Source organism: Dermatophagoides pteronyssinus, unplaced genomic scaffold (assembly GCF_027571235.1).
Source record: "Dermatophagoides pteronyssinus isolate colony J.1.1.1.1 unplaced genomic scaffold, Derpt_VIB-CSIC_2022.12 sq0011, whole genome shotgun sequence".
NCBI lineage: Eukaryota > Metazoa > Arthropoda > Arachnida > Sarcoptiformes > Pyroglyphidae > Dermatophagoides > Dermatophagoides pteronyssinus.
Window position 1 is genome coordinate 990,413 of NW_027461535.1, and position 15,028 is coordinate 1,005,440.

A 15,028-nucleotide genomic window follows, 5' to 3' on the forward strand; every position below is an offset into this window, starting at 1 on the left:
ACTACAACAAATTCATCGAATGTAAATGCACATTGAAAGATCAGTCCACTTTGTCCAATTGGAAAAATGAAATGAATGGAACTACATTGTCCATTCTCAATCAACATTTCATTTCATTTCAAGATATCCAATCCAATCTATAGTAGTAGCATCATTATGTCATGGTTGTATGATCAAAATGGTTTTTTTTTTTTGGTGGATAGGATCGACAGATAATGGTTTGAGTGTATAGTAAAAGAGAGAGAAATGTCGTCGTGGTCTTAGAAACAAGATATCAAGGAAAATATAGTGGGAGAGAGAGTTGATGATAGCTTCTTCATATGTTGTTTATGCTGGTTGGCTGGCTGTGTGTTTGGGTTTTTGTTTTTCTCGGCGAGTTCTTTTTTTTTTTTGATTCGAATCGTTTTTTTTTTGTCTGTTCATTTTTTTGTTTTGGTTGGATCAACCAAAGATCTTTGTCTCTCTCTCTGTTCGTTCTGTTGTGTTGTTGGTGTGTTGTTTACGCCGAATTGAAAAGAAAAAAAAAATTCATCGCTGAAAACAACAAAAGTTTGAATGGTGGAAAAAATTTTGAACAAAAAAAAAATTTCAAACAAAAACAAAGAATTCGGGTAGATTTTCGGTGGATCCCGAATTTCGAATGTTTATGATGATTCTGGTGAATAATAGTAGTGGTAGTGGTGGTTAATAAAAATGGTGATAGTGGTGGCAGTAGGGTAGTAGTAATGATGAGACAAGGATGATGATACTCCCTTGATCGAATCTTTTTTTGACTGGAATTTCCAGGTTCCAGAATCGGTTCTGTTCGGTTATTAACCAAACAAACATTTTTGGTTTTTTTTACAAAAAAAAAATGATACCGTCGAAATCAAAATTTCTTCCATCATCATCACCAACAGCAGCAGCATGTTTTGATTCTGTGAAAAAAAAATGGTGACAAAATAGCGGCAGCAGCAGCCTAGTGTTCCAACAAACGAATGGAATCCGGAATAATTCTACTAGCATCGATCGGGAATTCTTCGGTTATTCTTCCCGAAACAAATTCTTCACTCTCTCTCATTCTTTCTCTCCATGTTTTTCTCTAATTGATCAAACAATGGTCAAACAGCAAAATCTGTGTTTGTGAATGGGTGTTTTTTTCGGTTTTTCTGACCATCACCAAAATTGAATTTGCAAAATTCGACTGAAATGTTGTGCAATTCAAATCATCATTATTGATCAAATTGTGAGCAGCAACAACCACAGCGAAAAAAAACGTGTATCCTTCGATTGTTTTGCTTTGTTTTGTTTTGTTGTGAGCCAGTGGTGAAAAACTTCAGAAAATTCTTCGAATCGTGCCATCATTTTTGTTCGAATTCAAGTAACGATAAGAGATTTTTTTCTCTCTCGGAAAAAAATGTGACCAAAAAAAAAAAAAATCAACCAAACCAACCAACTTCAAACATTATCATATCATCAACATATCTACATTACATAGGAAAACCAAAAAACAAGTTTCATCTTTTATCATTGAAAATTTAAATAATTTTTTGTTTCTTTCGTTATTAGATCAGGAGAGAAGAGAAAAACCTAAATATATAATATGATTAAATTGATACAGAAAAATAGTTGGTCATCATCGATAATGATGATGACCAAATCAAATGATAATGATAATAATGATGATAATCATCCAAGAACATCATTTTCGGTGAATAATAAAAGAACAAAACAAATATATCATCATCATCATTACCATCAACGAAATGATCATATCAAAAACAAACATCACCATCAACAACAACAACATGATAATTATCAACGGATAATGAATAATTATCCATCATTAGTATCATTGTTATCCTTATTATTATTATTATTATTATTACAAATTACAATATTTCCATCGATAATTTTGGCTCGTTCAGATGGTTTGTATTTTTTTTTTTTATAAGATTTTTCAATCTTTTTTTGACCAGAATTTCTTCCATATATGAATACTGTTTATTACGTTGAAAGTTTTTTGGATTAGATTCACAGGGACTATGATTAATTGATTCACTTTCGGTTTTATTTACAGAATAAAGTTACAAACTGTATCAGGCACACAGGTATATATCAGGCTATAGAGAAATTTACTATTTTTTTTCCTCTGATAAATGAAAAAGTCATTTGATGATGACATTTTATCCAATGGAAATCAAATTGTAATTAAAAAGAATTTAAGTTTTTTTCCAGTTTGTTTATAAGGCGATTATACTGTTTGTTTGCTTAATCTTTAATGTTTGTTTCTTGACTAACTAACTGACTGACTGTTTGTCCTGTTTGTCCTGTTTTAATCCAACCAAAAGTGGCTGATTTTATTCAATTTTTTTTATAATCCATTTCTACTGCTGCTGCTGATTAACTCTTTTTTTACTTTTTGTAGTTGTAGTTTTTTTTAATCTTTTAATTAGTTAATATGATTATAATATGTTCTTAACGATAATTCAATTTTTCTGTCCCTCTCTTGTCAAAATAGTCAAACAATTTCTTTTTTACAAAGGAAAATCTTCGATTCCAAGATTATCAGTTTGTCGATGTGAAAGAGAGGGAAACTTTTCTTTCTTTTCTTCCTCCATCAATGATTCAATTAATGAAACGAAACGAAACAAACATTTTTTTCCAATCATTTTTAATTATCATTATTATTCGTTTGTTTGTCGAATGTCATTCATGTCAATTGAAATTATAACAAGTTTTTTTGTATTTGACAATTTTTGATGATAGAAAAATGATGATAAAGATGATTGAAGGGAAAAAATTGATGGAAAATTTCTTTCCACAAACACAGAACAAAGCGAAAATCTTTTTGAGAAAAAAACTTGAGATAAGAAAAACTTTCTTTTTTGGTTGTTGAAAACATCATCAATGATAATGTTTTGTGACTAATTTTGGTTTTGGAATGTTTTTTTTTCGGTTTGTTTTGAAGCAAGCAAACGAACGAAAATTTTCCTTTTGTAAATCAGTTTTCGTTGTTTGTCGGTATCGTTGTTGTAGTTGTCATTATTTGAATTATGGATTCAGATCCGAACATTTGTTGTCCATGTTGTTTGGTCGATGATGGGAACATCATCATCATTGGTTGTTGACCAACAACAACAACAATTTCAATGAATAATGGACCTGAATATTAAACAGTTAAAGAAAAATCGTTTGTACAAATTGTTGTTCTGTGGTCAATTGTGGTCTATTGATAATGATGATGATGATGGGATGTAGTATTTTTCTCTCTCTCTCTCTCTCTCTCTCTCTCTCCCGATTGATCAATGGACCAGACAAACAGAGAAAGAGAAGTGAAAAATATGTTTTCAAAAATGTCGAAAATTGTGAAATCCAGAGAGGAAAAAAAACTTTTTAGTCAAAATCTTTCTTCTTCGAGAATTGTCGATTTGGTTGGTGAATAGGATTCTTTTGATTTTTTTGGACGTTTATGTATAGTGTGTGTGTTTTGTCACATCTGGAAAACCAATTCTATTTGAATTTTCGGTTGATGTGATAGATAGATAGATAGAGAGAATAATGGATATGCCGGCCGAATCTTTTTTTTTTTATTTTTCTTTGTGTTTGTGTGTGTGAATCTTTGATCACTGAATATTTGATGATGATGATGATGATGATGTGAATATTTTAAGGGACCCTTATTTTTTTTGCATTCTGATTTCTTTCTTTCTTTCTTTATATAATGTTTGTATCGATTGAATAGAATTTATCTTCTTATTGATCATCATCATCATCATCATCATCATCATTTTTTCATGGATCATTGCATTATTCTTTCATAACCAATTTTTTTTGGACAAAAACGAAAAACTTTCGATTCCTTTATGAAAAGCAAGTATAGTTTGTTAGGAGAGAGAGAGAGAGAGAGAGAGAGAGAGAGAGAGAGAGAGAAATAGGGTAGCTGTAGTTCATTGATTGAATGATAATTATGAATCCTGATCGGATTTTCATTTTCATTTTTTTTCGCATTCCGATCCAATGGATTCATTTTGTTAATCATCATCATTGTCAAATTGATTGAAAGAATGGATAACAGCAGTAGCAGTAGCAGTAGCAGTAGAAGCAGCCGGAAAATAAATCTGATGATCCGTTATTTGACAACTTTATTAATTAATTAATTAATTAGTTTTTTTTATTACTAACTAATTAATCTGATTAATTGAACATTATTATTATCAACAGCAACATTATTCCTTTTTCCATGTGTTTTTCCCATTTGAAAATCATTATTTTAGATTGGAAAAACATGTGTGTGTGTGTGTTTCGTTCGAAAATCAAGATGTTATTCTTGGCCATTGCCATATTGATAAAAGAATTTTTCTTTCATTTTGAAGTCATAATGTTACTTGATTCATTCATTTTGGTTTCTTTTTTTTTCTTCATTTCATTTTTTTTGAATCTTAAACAGGACATCCATCAAGAATAATAACACCACCAAAAGATCAATATGTTATATCGGGTCGTGTAGCAACATTTATTTGTTCGGCTATTGGTACACCACCACCACAAATTGAATGGCGTAAAAATGGTCGTCATCTTACTACACAACGTTATTCTGTTTATTCATTTCCAAATGGATCAGTTTTACGTATTGAACCAGTTAAATTGGTAAGTTTCTTTTTTTTAAAAAAAAAAGTTTCACATTTTTCAATTACCTTTTTTTGTTACCGGTTAATATTTTTCGTTTTTGAAAAGAATTTATGGAATTTCTTTTTTAAGAAAACTTGTTTGAATTTTAAACCGGTACAGTTAAAGAGGTAAAAGATGGCTGAAGATTTTGAAAATTTTTTCAAAAAAATCAATCAATTTACAATCAATTATTATTCTGGTTAGTTGATATTGATCCGGTTTCTATTCTATTCTTTTCTTTTTTCTCAATCAGGGATTGGCAATCGATTTTTTTTTTGTTTTGATAGTTTTCCTATGTTTTCCTTATAGTAGACTTGTAAACTTTTTTTTTCATTCAATAAATGAATAGACTCTTCCTACGGTTTGTTTTAGTTTGTTTTTGGTCACAATTCTTTATGGTGTAGTATTGATTTTTTTTTTCATTCATTCATTATTGAATTGTTGCCTTATGGCCATTGATTTTAACCAAGAAAACATTATGGTTATTTTACTGTTTACATTTGACCCAGGTGTTGGGTTGGTTAGGTTGGTTGTTTGTTTGACCATTTTTTTTCTGTTCGAGTTTTATTTTTAGTTACTCTTTTTTTTGCTGTTGTTGTTGGTATTGAAATTTAACGAACGAAAATCTTATCTCTTTTTTTCTGGTTTATCAGATATCAGATATGGTAAAGTTTTTTTTTCAATGGCATGTATGGTTGGTTGTATTTGGGAGAGAGAGAGAGAGAGAAAAAAAAAGGTTGATGACCACTATGATTTGAATGAAACATGAATTTTTTTTTCTGCTGATGATGATGATCATATCATGTCTTCCATATGTTATTTATGGAAATGATGATCATGTTTCATTCATTCATTCAATTCATTCAATTTGATGTTTTTGGATCGCAGTCGTCGAGACGTAATTGAATTAATTCACAGAACAAAATCTTGCTTGTCAATTCTTTCTATTCAATAATGATGATGATGATAATGATGAACATTGGCAATTTGACAATGTAAAAATCAATTATCCTTTTTTTTCATTCAAATCATCATCATTGAATAAGGAAATTTTCACACTTTTTTTTTCTTGTCTCATATTGATTGTAGAATAACAAACTTTATGATCCTCATCATTAAAACGAATGAATGAATGATGGTGGTTGTTAATTCAATTTTTGTTGTTCATTTTGGTTAATTTTGTTTTGAAATTGAAGTAATAAAATTATTATAGTGAAAGGAATCAGAATATATATTATTATTTGGCTTCGAGCAAATTTTTATTCTGATGTTGTTGATGATGATGATGATTTGACCGAATCGAATTAGAATCGGAATTGAATTCTTAAATAAAAACACAGAGAATTAAGGAAGAGAGAATTTTTGCGTGTTTTTGTGTGTTTATTCACTTTATATGAATGACCATTTCGCCGTTGTCTTCATTCATCCATCCATTTGGAATTTTTACTTTTTTCGGTTTTCGTTTTCGTTTTTTTTTTGCTTTACATTGCAGATTTTTTTATTTCAAATGGAACAATTTTTTTTAGCCAAAAACAAACATAGAGTAAAATTTTTCGTTTTGTTTTAGTTAGTTTTTGTTTGTTTTTATCTAACTAATGGCCATTTTGGTTGTTTTTATTTTTTCCATACTCAATTATTCTCCTTTCTTCCTCCTTCTTATTCTTCTTATTTTCTTCTTGATTGATCAACAATGATGATCCCGATGATCCCTGATGATTGGCATTCTGTTTTTATCAGTACAACAGCAATCATAACCTGTTTTTGTTTCTGCAATGCCAAAAGAAATGAATTGAATTGAAAACATTTATGAATTACATCTCTATATTTGAATGATTCGAATGATGAATGAATTGAATTGAACGAAGGAAATCCAATGATATGATTAAGTTGTTAAAATAATATCTAAATTTATTCGTATTCGAATCGTAACTTTTTTCTTCTTTCTTCTTTCTTTTGATTGGGATAGTCACATTGATTCATTCCTCATCATCATCATAGTCATATCAAATCATATAATAAATCTTGTTGTTGTTGTTGTTGTTGATGTTGATGCTGTCGTTTTCAATTACCCGAAGAACACCTTTTTTTATTATTATACACCATACAAATTACATGATGATAATAAAGATGATATCACTGTGTGTGTGTGTGTGTGTGTGTCGTTCATCTTGTAATAATTATTATTACCATCTGGTTAGGATGAATGTAAAAAAGTCTGTGTGTGTATGTTTGGGTATAGGTATGATGTTATAATCATATCAATTGGATGATTGGCGTCATTTTGTATTTTCCGTTGCCAATCATCATGATCATCGTTTTTGTTTTTGTAAGGAGAGGGAGAGAGGGAAAAAATTGTATGGAAATTCCCGGCAATAATTTGTTGTTGTTGTTATCAAAGTTATCATTATAATTGTTGTTGTTGTTGTTTTAAACGTTAAGGGTTGTTTGTTGTTGTTGTTTGTATCCATATGTTGTTAATTTTCGATTAAAGCATATGTTGATGATGATGATGATCATAAATTATAATCACGAATAATATTTTCTGTTCAATTTGTTATTAGTTAGTTTGTTTGTGTCATTACAAACATTTTGTTATGTTATGTTTATATGTATAGATTATTCATGTCTGTAATTTGTTTATTATGATTTTTAGCTTGTTGTTTTTACCTTTATTTCTGCTATTTTTACCTTTATTTTTTGTTTGTTGTTTTTTTTTAGAATCGAGATAATGCAACATATGAATGTTTAGCCGAAAATGGTATTGGTGAACCGGTTCGTGCAACAGCCATTCTACATGTTTATCCGGGTAGGTTTTATTTGCATTTTTCTGCTTTGCTTTGCTTTGCTTAACGAAATATTCATTGATAATTTTTTTTTTCATAATTATTTTGTTTGAATGAAAATTTCAGAGGAAAAAATACCGGAAGGATTTCCATCATTTACATTACAACCAAATATGCAAGGTGTTGAAAAAGGACATAATGCATTATTACCATGTCGTTCGATTGGTGATCCAGAACCACAAATATATTGGCTACGTGATGCTATACCGGTCGATATGACTAATCCACGTTATTCATTATATCAAGGAGGTAAAATAGTTTCTTCAATATTTTCCTTTATTTTCGTTTGATAATTTATCATTTTCTTTTTTCTTCAAAAAAGCATCATTGAAAATTTTACAAGCTCAAGAAGTAGATGAAGGTAAGTTACATGTTTTTTTTTGCTGTTGTTTTTTGTAGCCGGCAGAAGATTCTTCTTCTTCTTGTTATCAGATGGAAATGATTGATCGTCTTTTCAATATTTTTTTCTCTCTATAGGTCCTTATGAATGTGTTGCCGAAAATAAAATCGGTACAGCTTATTCAGAAATGGCTTCACTTCATGTTCGAAGTATGATTATGAATAGATTCTTGATGAAAACTTTAAATTAACTTTTTCAATTTTCTTTCCTTCCTCTCCTCTCGGATTCTTTTTTATTTTCTTTTCGAAAGTTCGTGTTGTACCACCATATTTTACAATACCACCAGAAAATATATATGAAATAATGCCACATAAAGATCTTAATTTAACTTGTGTTGCATCTGGTTCACCATTACCTGAAGTAAGATGGCGTAAAGGTAATATTGAAATGAATAAAGATGTTATACCACGTGGTCGAAATGTATTAACATTAACCAATGTAAAAGAATCGGATAATTATACTTGTATTGCAACATCGGAACATGGTTCGATTGAAAAAACAGCACAAGTTATTGTTCGATCATTACCTGGGCCACCAACTAACGTTCAAGCATCAGATGTAACACCAACATCCGTACGTTTAGCATGGAATTATGATTTTGGTTCAGAAGATATTGCATATTTTATTATACAATATAAACCAAAAAATGCTGGACAATTTTCCGAAATCAGTGGTATTACAACATCATTTTATGTAATAAATTCATTAACACCATATACTGAATATGAATTTTATATTATTGCCGTTAATACTATTGGTCGTGGACAACCATCAACATCTATTTCAATAACAACAGGCGAAACAAGTAAGATTTTTTTTTTTTAATCATCATATCATAATTTTTATATATCTTAATCTTAACCATAAATATGAAAGAAAACATTCTAACATTATTAACATTTTCTTTCTTTCTTCTCTTCTTTTTTTTTACGAAAAATATTATTTAAATGCTTTCCATAATCTAAACACATTCCAGGACTTAACAGTATGCTATATATAAATTTCTTTTCTCTATTTTTTTTCATATATAATGATATTCATTTTTTTGATGATTATTCTGTACAACTGTCTAACTCTTTTTTTTTGCATTTATAATCTTATCTTATTTATTTCTATGTGAATAGAGCTAGGATCATATCCAAGAAATGTACAAGCACGGCCATTATCATCAACAACAATTGTTGTACAATGGGAACCACCCGAAGAACCTAATGGACAAGTAACTGGTTATAAAATTTATTATACATTAAATCCAAATCTTCCAATTAATTTATGGGATGTACAATTGGTTAATAGTAATGAATTAACAACAATATCCGATCTACAAGCACAATCAATTTATTCAATACGTGCACAAGCATTTACAACACGTGGTGCTGGTCCATTATCACCACCAGTACAAGTAAAAACACAACAAGGTGTACCTAGTCAACCATTAAATTTATTAGCATCATCAATATCAGCAACAACCGTACAATTAACATGGAATAAACCAAGTCATACTGGTGAATCAATTATTGGTTATGAAATTTATTGGAATGATACATTCACTAATCAAGAATATAAACGTGCCATTCCAGTTGTTGAAACATATAAACTAACTGATCTTTATCCAGATACATTATATTATATATGGATTGCAGCTAAATCACGTCGTGGTGAAGGTGCTTCAACACCACCAATTCCAGTTAAAACTGATCAATATGGTAAGTTAAAATTTTCAGGATTTTGGTCAATGAATGGTCAAACTTTTAGTTTGTTTTTTATTTTGATTTTGATTTTGTTTTAATTTTTCGTTTATTGTTTTCGTTTTGAATGTCGTTTGTTTTTCGTTTTCCCTTTGTTTTTTTTTTTTTTTTTTTTTTTTTTGGTTTATTGCATGATGCACCGTTATATCACTCTGTTTGAAACAAAAAAAAATCAAGTCCCCGATACACCACCAAAAGAAATTCATATTAGAGCAATAAGTTCACATTCATTACGTATTCGTTGGCAACCACCCGAAGATTCTAGTGTACAGCATATTATTTATTATAAAATTCGTTATCGTGAAATTCCCATTGAAGACGATAGCGATGATGATAATGATAATGGTGGTAATGATGAGAATGAGAATAATTTCAAAAAACCCGAACCAATTCAATTGGAAAAAATATTCGAAATAAATAATTCGAATCGTGATCAATATCCATATGAATTTATTTTAAATGATTTAAAACATTGGACACAATATCAAGTGGAAATTTTGGCTGGTACAAAAATTGGTGATGGACCAGCATCCGATCCTATTGTTGTTCGTACTGAAGAAGATGGTAAGATTTTTGTTTTTTTTTTCAAAGAAAGAAAGAAAGCTAACAGAACTTTCTTCATTGTCTCATCGATCAAATGGGTATTTTATCCAAAAGAAAAACAAAAATTTCTTTTCTTTTCTTTTTTGTCTTGCCTTTTCTTGCATGCCATAATGATTAATTATTTTTTCCTCTGTTTTCGTTTTTCAATTAATTTCAAATTAATGCACTTTGTTCACTACAATTATGTTTGGTTTGGTTGGGGTTAATTGATTTTTTTTTCGATTGTGTTTTTAATCTATTTTTTATGTTTTTTTGTTTTGTTGTTAAGTCCCGGGTGAACCACGTGATGTAAAAGTTTTGGCTATAAATTCATCATCCGTACAAGTTCATTGGTTACATCCAGAAGATTCGGAACATAATGGCCTAATTCGTGGTTATCAAATTCATATACAAGAAATTGATAAAATTGGTGAACCAAATGGTGAACAATTACGTTTTGATGTTGCCGATGGTCAAGCACAAGAATTTAATGTTACAACATTACAACCGGATACAGAATATTCAATACAAGTTGCAGCTGTAACAAGGAAAGGTGATGGAACTCGTAGTCGTTCGGTTAATGTTAAAACTGCTGGTGGTGTTCCAACAAAACCGGAAATATTTATTAGTTTTCTAAAAGATGATCCAAGAATGTCTGTAAAAGTTTATTGGACAAAACCGAATCAAACTTATAGTCAATTATTGGAATATAAATTACGTTATGGACGTGTTGATGATACGGTTCGTGATGAAATAATAATGCCAGCGGCTGAAACATTAAAAATTATTGAAAATTTAGAACGTGGTACACGTTATGAATTTCGTTTAAGTGGTCGTAATTCGATTGGTTGGGGACAAGAATCGATTACATATTTGGATACACCGGAAGGTGTACCATCATCACCACCACAAAACATAACTGATCGTCTACAATCACCAACTACTGTTGTTTTTACATGGGATCCACCTGCTTATCAACAACAAAATGGTAAAATTACTGGTTATGGTATACATTTTCATAAATTGATCGATGTTACACCAACCGAATATAATACAACTAATCTGCGTATGGTGTTCAGTTCGTTGGATGAAAATACTGAATATAAATTCAGGTAATTTTCAAACTTTTTCTGTCAAAAATGAATGAATAATTCATAATTTTTTATCTTATCTTGAACAGAAAAGTCAATTAATTATCATTTTGAACGTGTTTTGAATATTAATTTTTTTTTGTTTCAATTTTTTTTTTGTTAATTAGGGTTCGTGCTTATACAGCAAAAGGTGCTGGACCTTGGTCAGATATGCTGCAGATAATGACACCTGGAGATGCACCACCAGCACCAACCAGTGTACAAGCATTAGCAACATCCGAAACATCGGTAGAAGTTTGGTGGGAAAATATGCCATTTTTTAATGATATTCTTGGTTATACTGTTTTATATACACAAATTGCTGTTGAAGATTTAGATCTTTGGTTTCGTCGTGAACTTCCATTAACATGGTCATCCGAATTAACTGGATTAGAACCGAAAACAATGTATGCAATACGTGTTGCAGCATATACACGGAATGGTTTAGGTCGGTTATCCGAATTGATTACAGTACGTACTGATCCAACTGAAGTACCATTAAATCTTCAATCAACTGAAGTTACTACACATACAATGACATTGAATTGGAAACCACCAAGAAAATTAGATCCTGTTAAATATAAAATAACATTCGGTGCGAACAAAGAATTCTATGATAGTCAAGGTGTACTGCAACGTTTGAAAATTGAACCGAAAACTATTTTCGAATCATCCGATACTACTGAATATAAACTTACAAAATTAATGCCATTCACAACATATCAGGTAAATGTAACAGCCATACCATCGGATGATGGTCAAATTTATCGGCCAGCAGCAAAAATAATTGTAACAACAGCAATGGCTGCACCAAAACCAATGGTCAAACCGGATACAATTGAATCGAAAAATAAACAACTAATAACAGTAATTCTACCACAAGCATCAGAAGAATTTGGTCTTATATCACATTATTATTTGGTTGTTGTACCGAAAGAATTTGCCGATAAAGAACCAGATTTATATACAATCGAAGAATTAAGTTCAACGCCGATAGATAAAGTCGGTCCATATATTGCTGCCAAATGGATGCGTCGTTCAATACCGAATACATTTTCATTAGGTGATGGTCAAAAATATCATGGTTTTATTAATCGTAAATTACAGAAAAATGTTGATTATCGTATTTTTGTTCGTGCGGTTGTTGATACACCACAGAAAAGCCTGTTTACAAGTTCACCATTTTCCGATCTATTAAGTTTGGAAAATAATATGAATTTTATGAATCATGAACCAACACGTGTACATATTACAAGTGCAACATATGATCCAAAAGGTGTACCAATAATGGGTAGAACTGGTGATAAATCTGGTCCAATACTTGTTTTATCAATTGTATTAGCAATAATGGTTGTTGTTATGTCGATTGTAGCATGTATTGTTAAACATCGTAGACAAATTATTAAATCAACATTAAATGATACATCAATGAAACAATTAATACAAACAATTGAACCACAAGATCATATGATACATCCATCCGATCCAGTTGAATTACGTAGATTAAATTATCAAACAACAGCAATGCGTGATCATCCTTCAATACCGATAACTGAATTGGAAAATCATATTGAAATGTTGAAAGAAAATGATAATCAAAAATTTTCACAAGAATATGAATCAATTGATCCTGGTCAACAATTTACATGGGAAAATTCAAATTTACCTGTGAATAAACCAAAAAATCGTTATGCTAATGTTATTGCATATGATCATAGTAGAGTTGTATTGCAACCAATACCAGGTGTACCTGGTTCAGATTATATTAATGCAAATTATTGCGATGCATATCGTAAACCAAATTCTTATATTGCAACACAAGGTCCATTACCAGAAACATTTGGTGATTTTTGGCGTATGGTTTGGGAACAGAATAGTTTATCAATTGTAATGATGACAAAATTGGAAGAAAGAACAAGAATAAAATGTGATCAATATTGGCCATCAAAAGGTACAGAAAAATATGGTGAAATTGAAGTAACATTAGTAAATTATGAAGAACTAGCCACATATTGTATACGTACATTTACATTAAAACGTGTTGGTACATTTGATTTGGCAAGGGAAGTACGACAATTTCAATTTACAGCATGGCCTGATCATGGTGTACCACGGCATCCAACACCATTTTTATTATTTTTACGTCGTGTTAAAACAATGAATCCATCGGATGCTGGTCCATTAATCATACATTGTTCAGCCGGTGTTGGTCGTAGTGGTTGTTATATTGTAATTGATTCAATGTTAGATCGTATAAAATGTGAAGATACAATTGATATTTATGGTCATGTAACATGTTTACGTGCACAACGTAATTATATGGTACAAACAGAAGATCAATATATATTTATATATGATTCAGTATTAGAAGCTGTTATTGCTGGTAATACTGAAGTTACATCAAGAGATTTATATAAACAATTTCAATATCTAATGCAACTTGTACCGGGTGAAAATTGTACAAATATGGAATTGGAATTTCAGAAAATAGCATCAATGCGTCCAAATAATGATGAAAATAAATTTATTAGTGCAAATCTACAATGTAATAAACATAAAAATCGTTTAATGAATATTCTACCATATGAATCAACAAGAGTATTTTTACAACCAATTCGTGGTGTTGAAGGATCGGATTATATAAATGCAAATTTTATTGATGGTTATAAATATCGTAATGCATATATTGCAACACAAGGACCATTAATTGAAACGGCTGATGATTTTTGGCGTATGATTTGGGAACATAATTCAAATATTATTGTTACATTAACACAAACACAAGAAATGGGAAGGGAAAAATGTCATGAATATTGGCCAAGTGAACGTTCACAAAGATATTCATATTTTGTTGTTGAACCAATTACCGAATATAATATACCACAATATATATTACGGGAATTTAAAATAACCGATGCTCGGGTAAATTTAATTCAATCATTCAATCAACCTTGATTCATTTTTTGATAATCTTTTTTTGTTTTGTTTTTTTCAATTTAGGATGGCCAATCTCGTATGATTAGACAATTTCATTATGTTGATTGGCCTGAACAAGGTGTACCAAAATCTGGTGAAGGTTTTATTGAATTCATTACGCAAGTACATAAAACCAAAGAACAATTTGGTCATGAAGGACCAATCACTGTTCATTGCAGGTATGTTTGATTTGTTCTGTCTTTTCTTTATTCAATTAAATTGATTTTTGTTTTGTTTTGAAAATAATAGCGCCGGTGTTGGTCGTACAGGTGTATTTATAACATTAAGTATTGTATTAGAACGTTTACAAAATGAAGATGTTTTAGATTTATTTCAAACAGTTCGTACATTACGAACACAAAGACCGGGTATGGTACAAACTGAAGATCAATATCAATTTTGTTATCGTGCTATACTTGAATATATTAGTACATTTGATATGTCTGCTTAAAGAAAGAAAGAAAAAGATTTTCAATTTAAAAATGATGTCTAATATTCAATGATCAGGTAATGGTCAACAACAAAAACAACCAAGACAACAACAACAACAGAAAAAATGAATGATAACCACTAGTCACAGATATTTGTTTCCTATTATTATTCTTTCTTCATTTGTAAATAATTTTTTTAAGAATCAAAAAAAAACAACATCAAGATTCTAGTCGAATCCTCATTGTATAATTTTTCCATTTTTTTTCT

General features: G+C 30.2%; 1 protein-coding gene across 3 annotated transcripts; it reads left to right on the plus strand.

The window, feature by feature from the left end:
- The first annotated feature begins 1,567 nt into the window (after nucleotides 1–1,567).
- Lar (tyrosine-protein phosphatase Lar) lies at nucleotides 1,568–14,996 on the plus strand. Of its 3 annotated transcripts, XM_027346583.2 has the most exons (13): nucleotides 1,568–1,910; nucleotides 4,430–4,629; nucleotides 7,369–7,456; nucleotides 7,560–7,742; nucleotides 7,816–7,854; nucleotides 7,971–8,042; nucleotides 8,144–8,698; nucleotides 9,018–9,599; nucleotides 9,819–10,205; nucleotides 10,513–11,335; nucleotides 11,482–14,275; nucleotides 14,354–14,508; nucleotides 14,579–14,996. In XM_027346583.2, the coding sequence occupies exons 1-13, from the start codon at nucleotides 1,583–1,585 to the stop codon at nucleotides 14,778–14,780; spliced, it is 6,408 nt and encodes a 2,135-aa protein (XP_027202384.2). In that variant the 5' UTR covers nucleotides 1,568–1,582; the 3' UTR covers nucleotides 14,781–14,996. The 3 variants fall into 3 exon arrangements, with proteins under 3 accessions (XP_027202384.2, XP_027202401.2, XP_075677754.1); XM_027346600.2 differs by lacking the exon at nucleotides 9,819–10,205; XM_075821639.1 differs by lacking the exons at nucleotides 1,568–1,910; nucleotides 4,430–4,629 and adding an exon at nucleotides 7,253–7,274.
- The last annotated feature ends 32 nt before the right edge of the window (nucleotides 14,997–15,028 follow it).

Bases quoted from the DNA above. Each gene is read 5' to 3' on its own strand.
- Lar (XM_027346583.2), top strand. From the start codon at position 1,583: ATGATTAAATTGATACAGAAAAATAGTTGGTCATCATCGATAATGATG. The intron at 4,630-7,368 runs GTAAGTTTCTTT...GTTTTTTTTTAG, and splicing joins GTATTGAACCAGTTAAATTG to AATCGAGATAATGCAACATA. The intron at 8,699-9,017 runs GTAAGATTTTTT...CTATGTGAATAG, and splicing joins AATAACAACAGGCGAAACAA to AGCTAGGATCATATCCAAGA.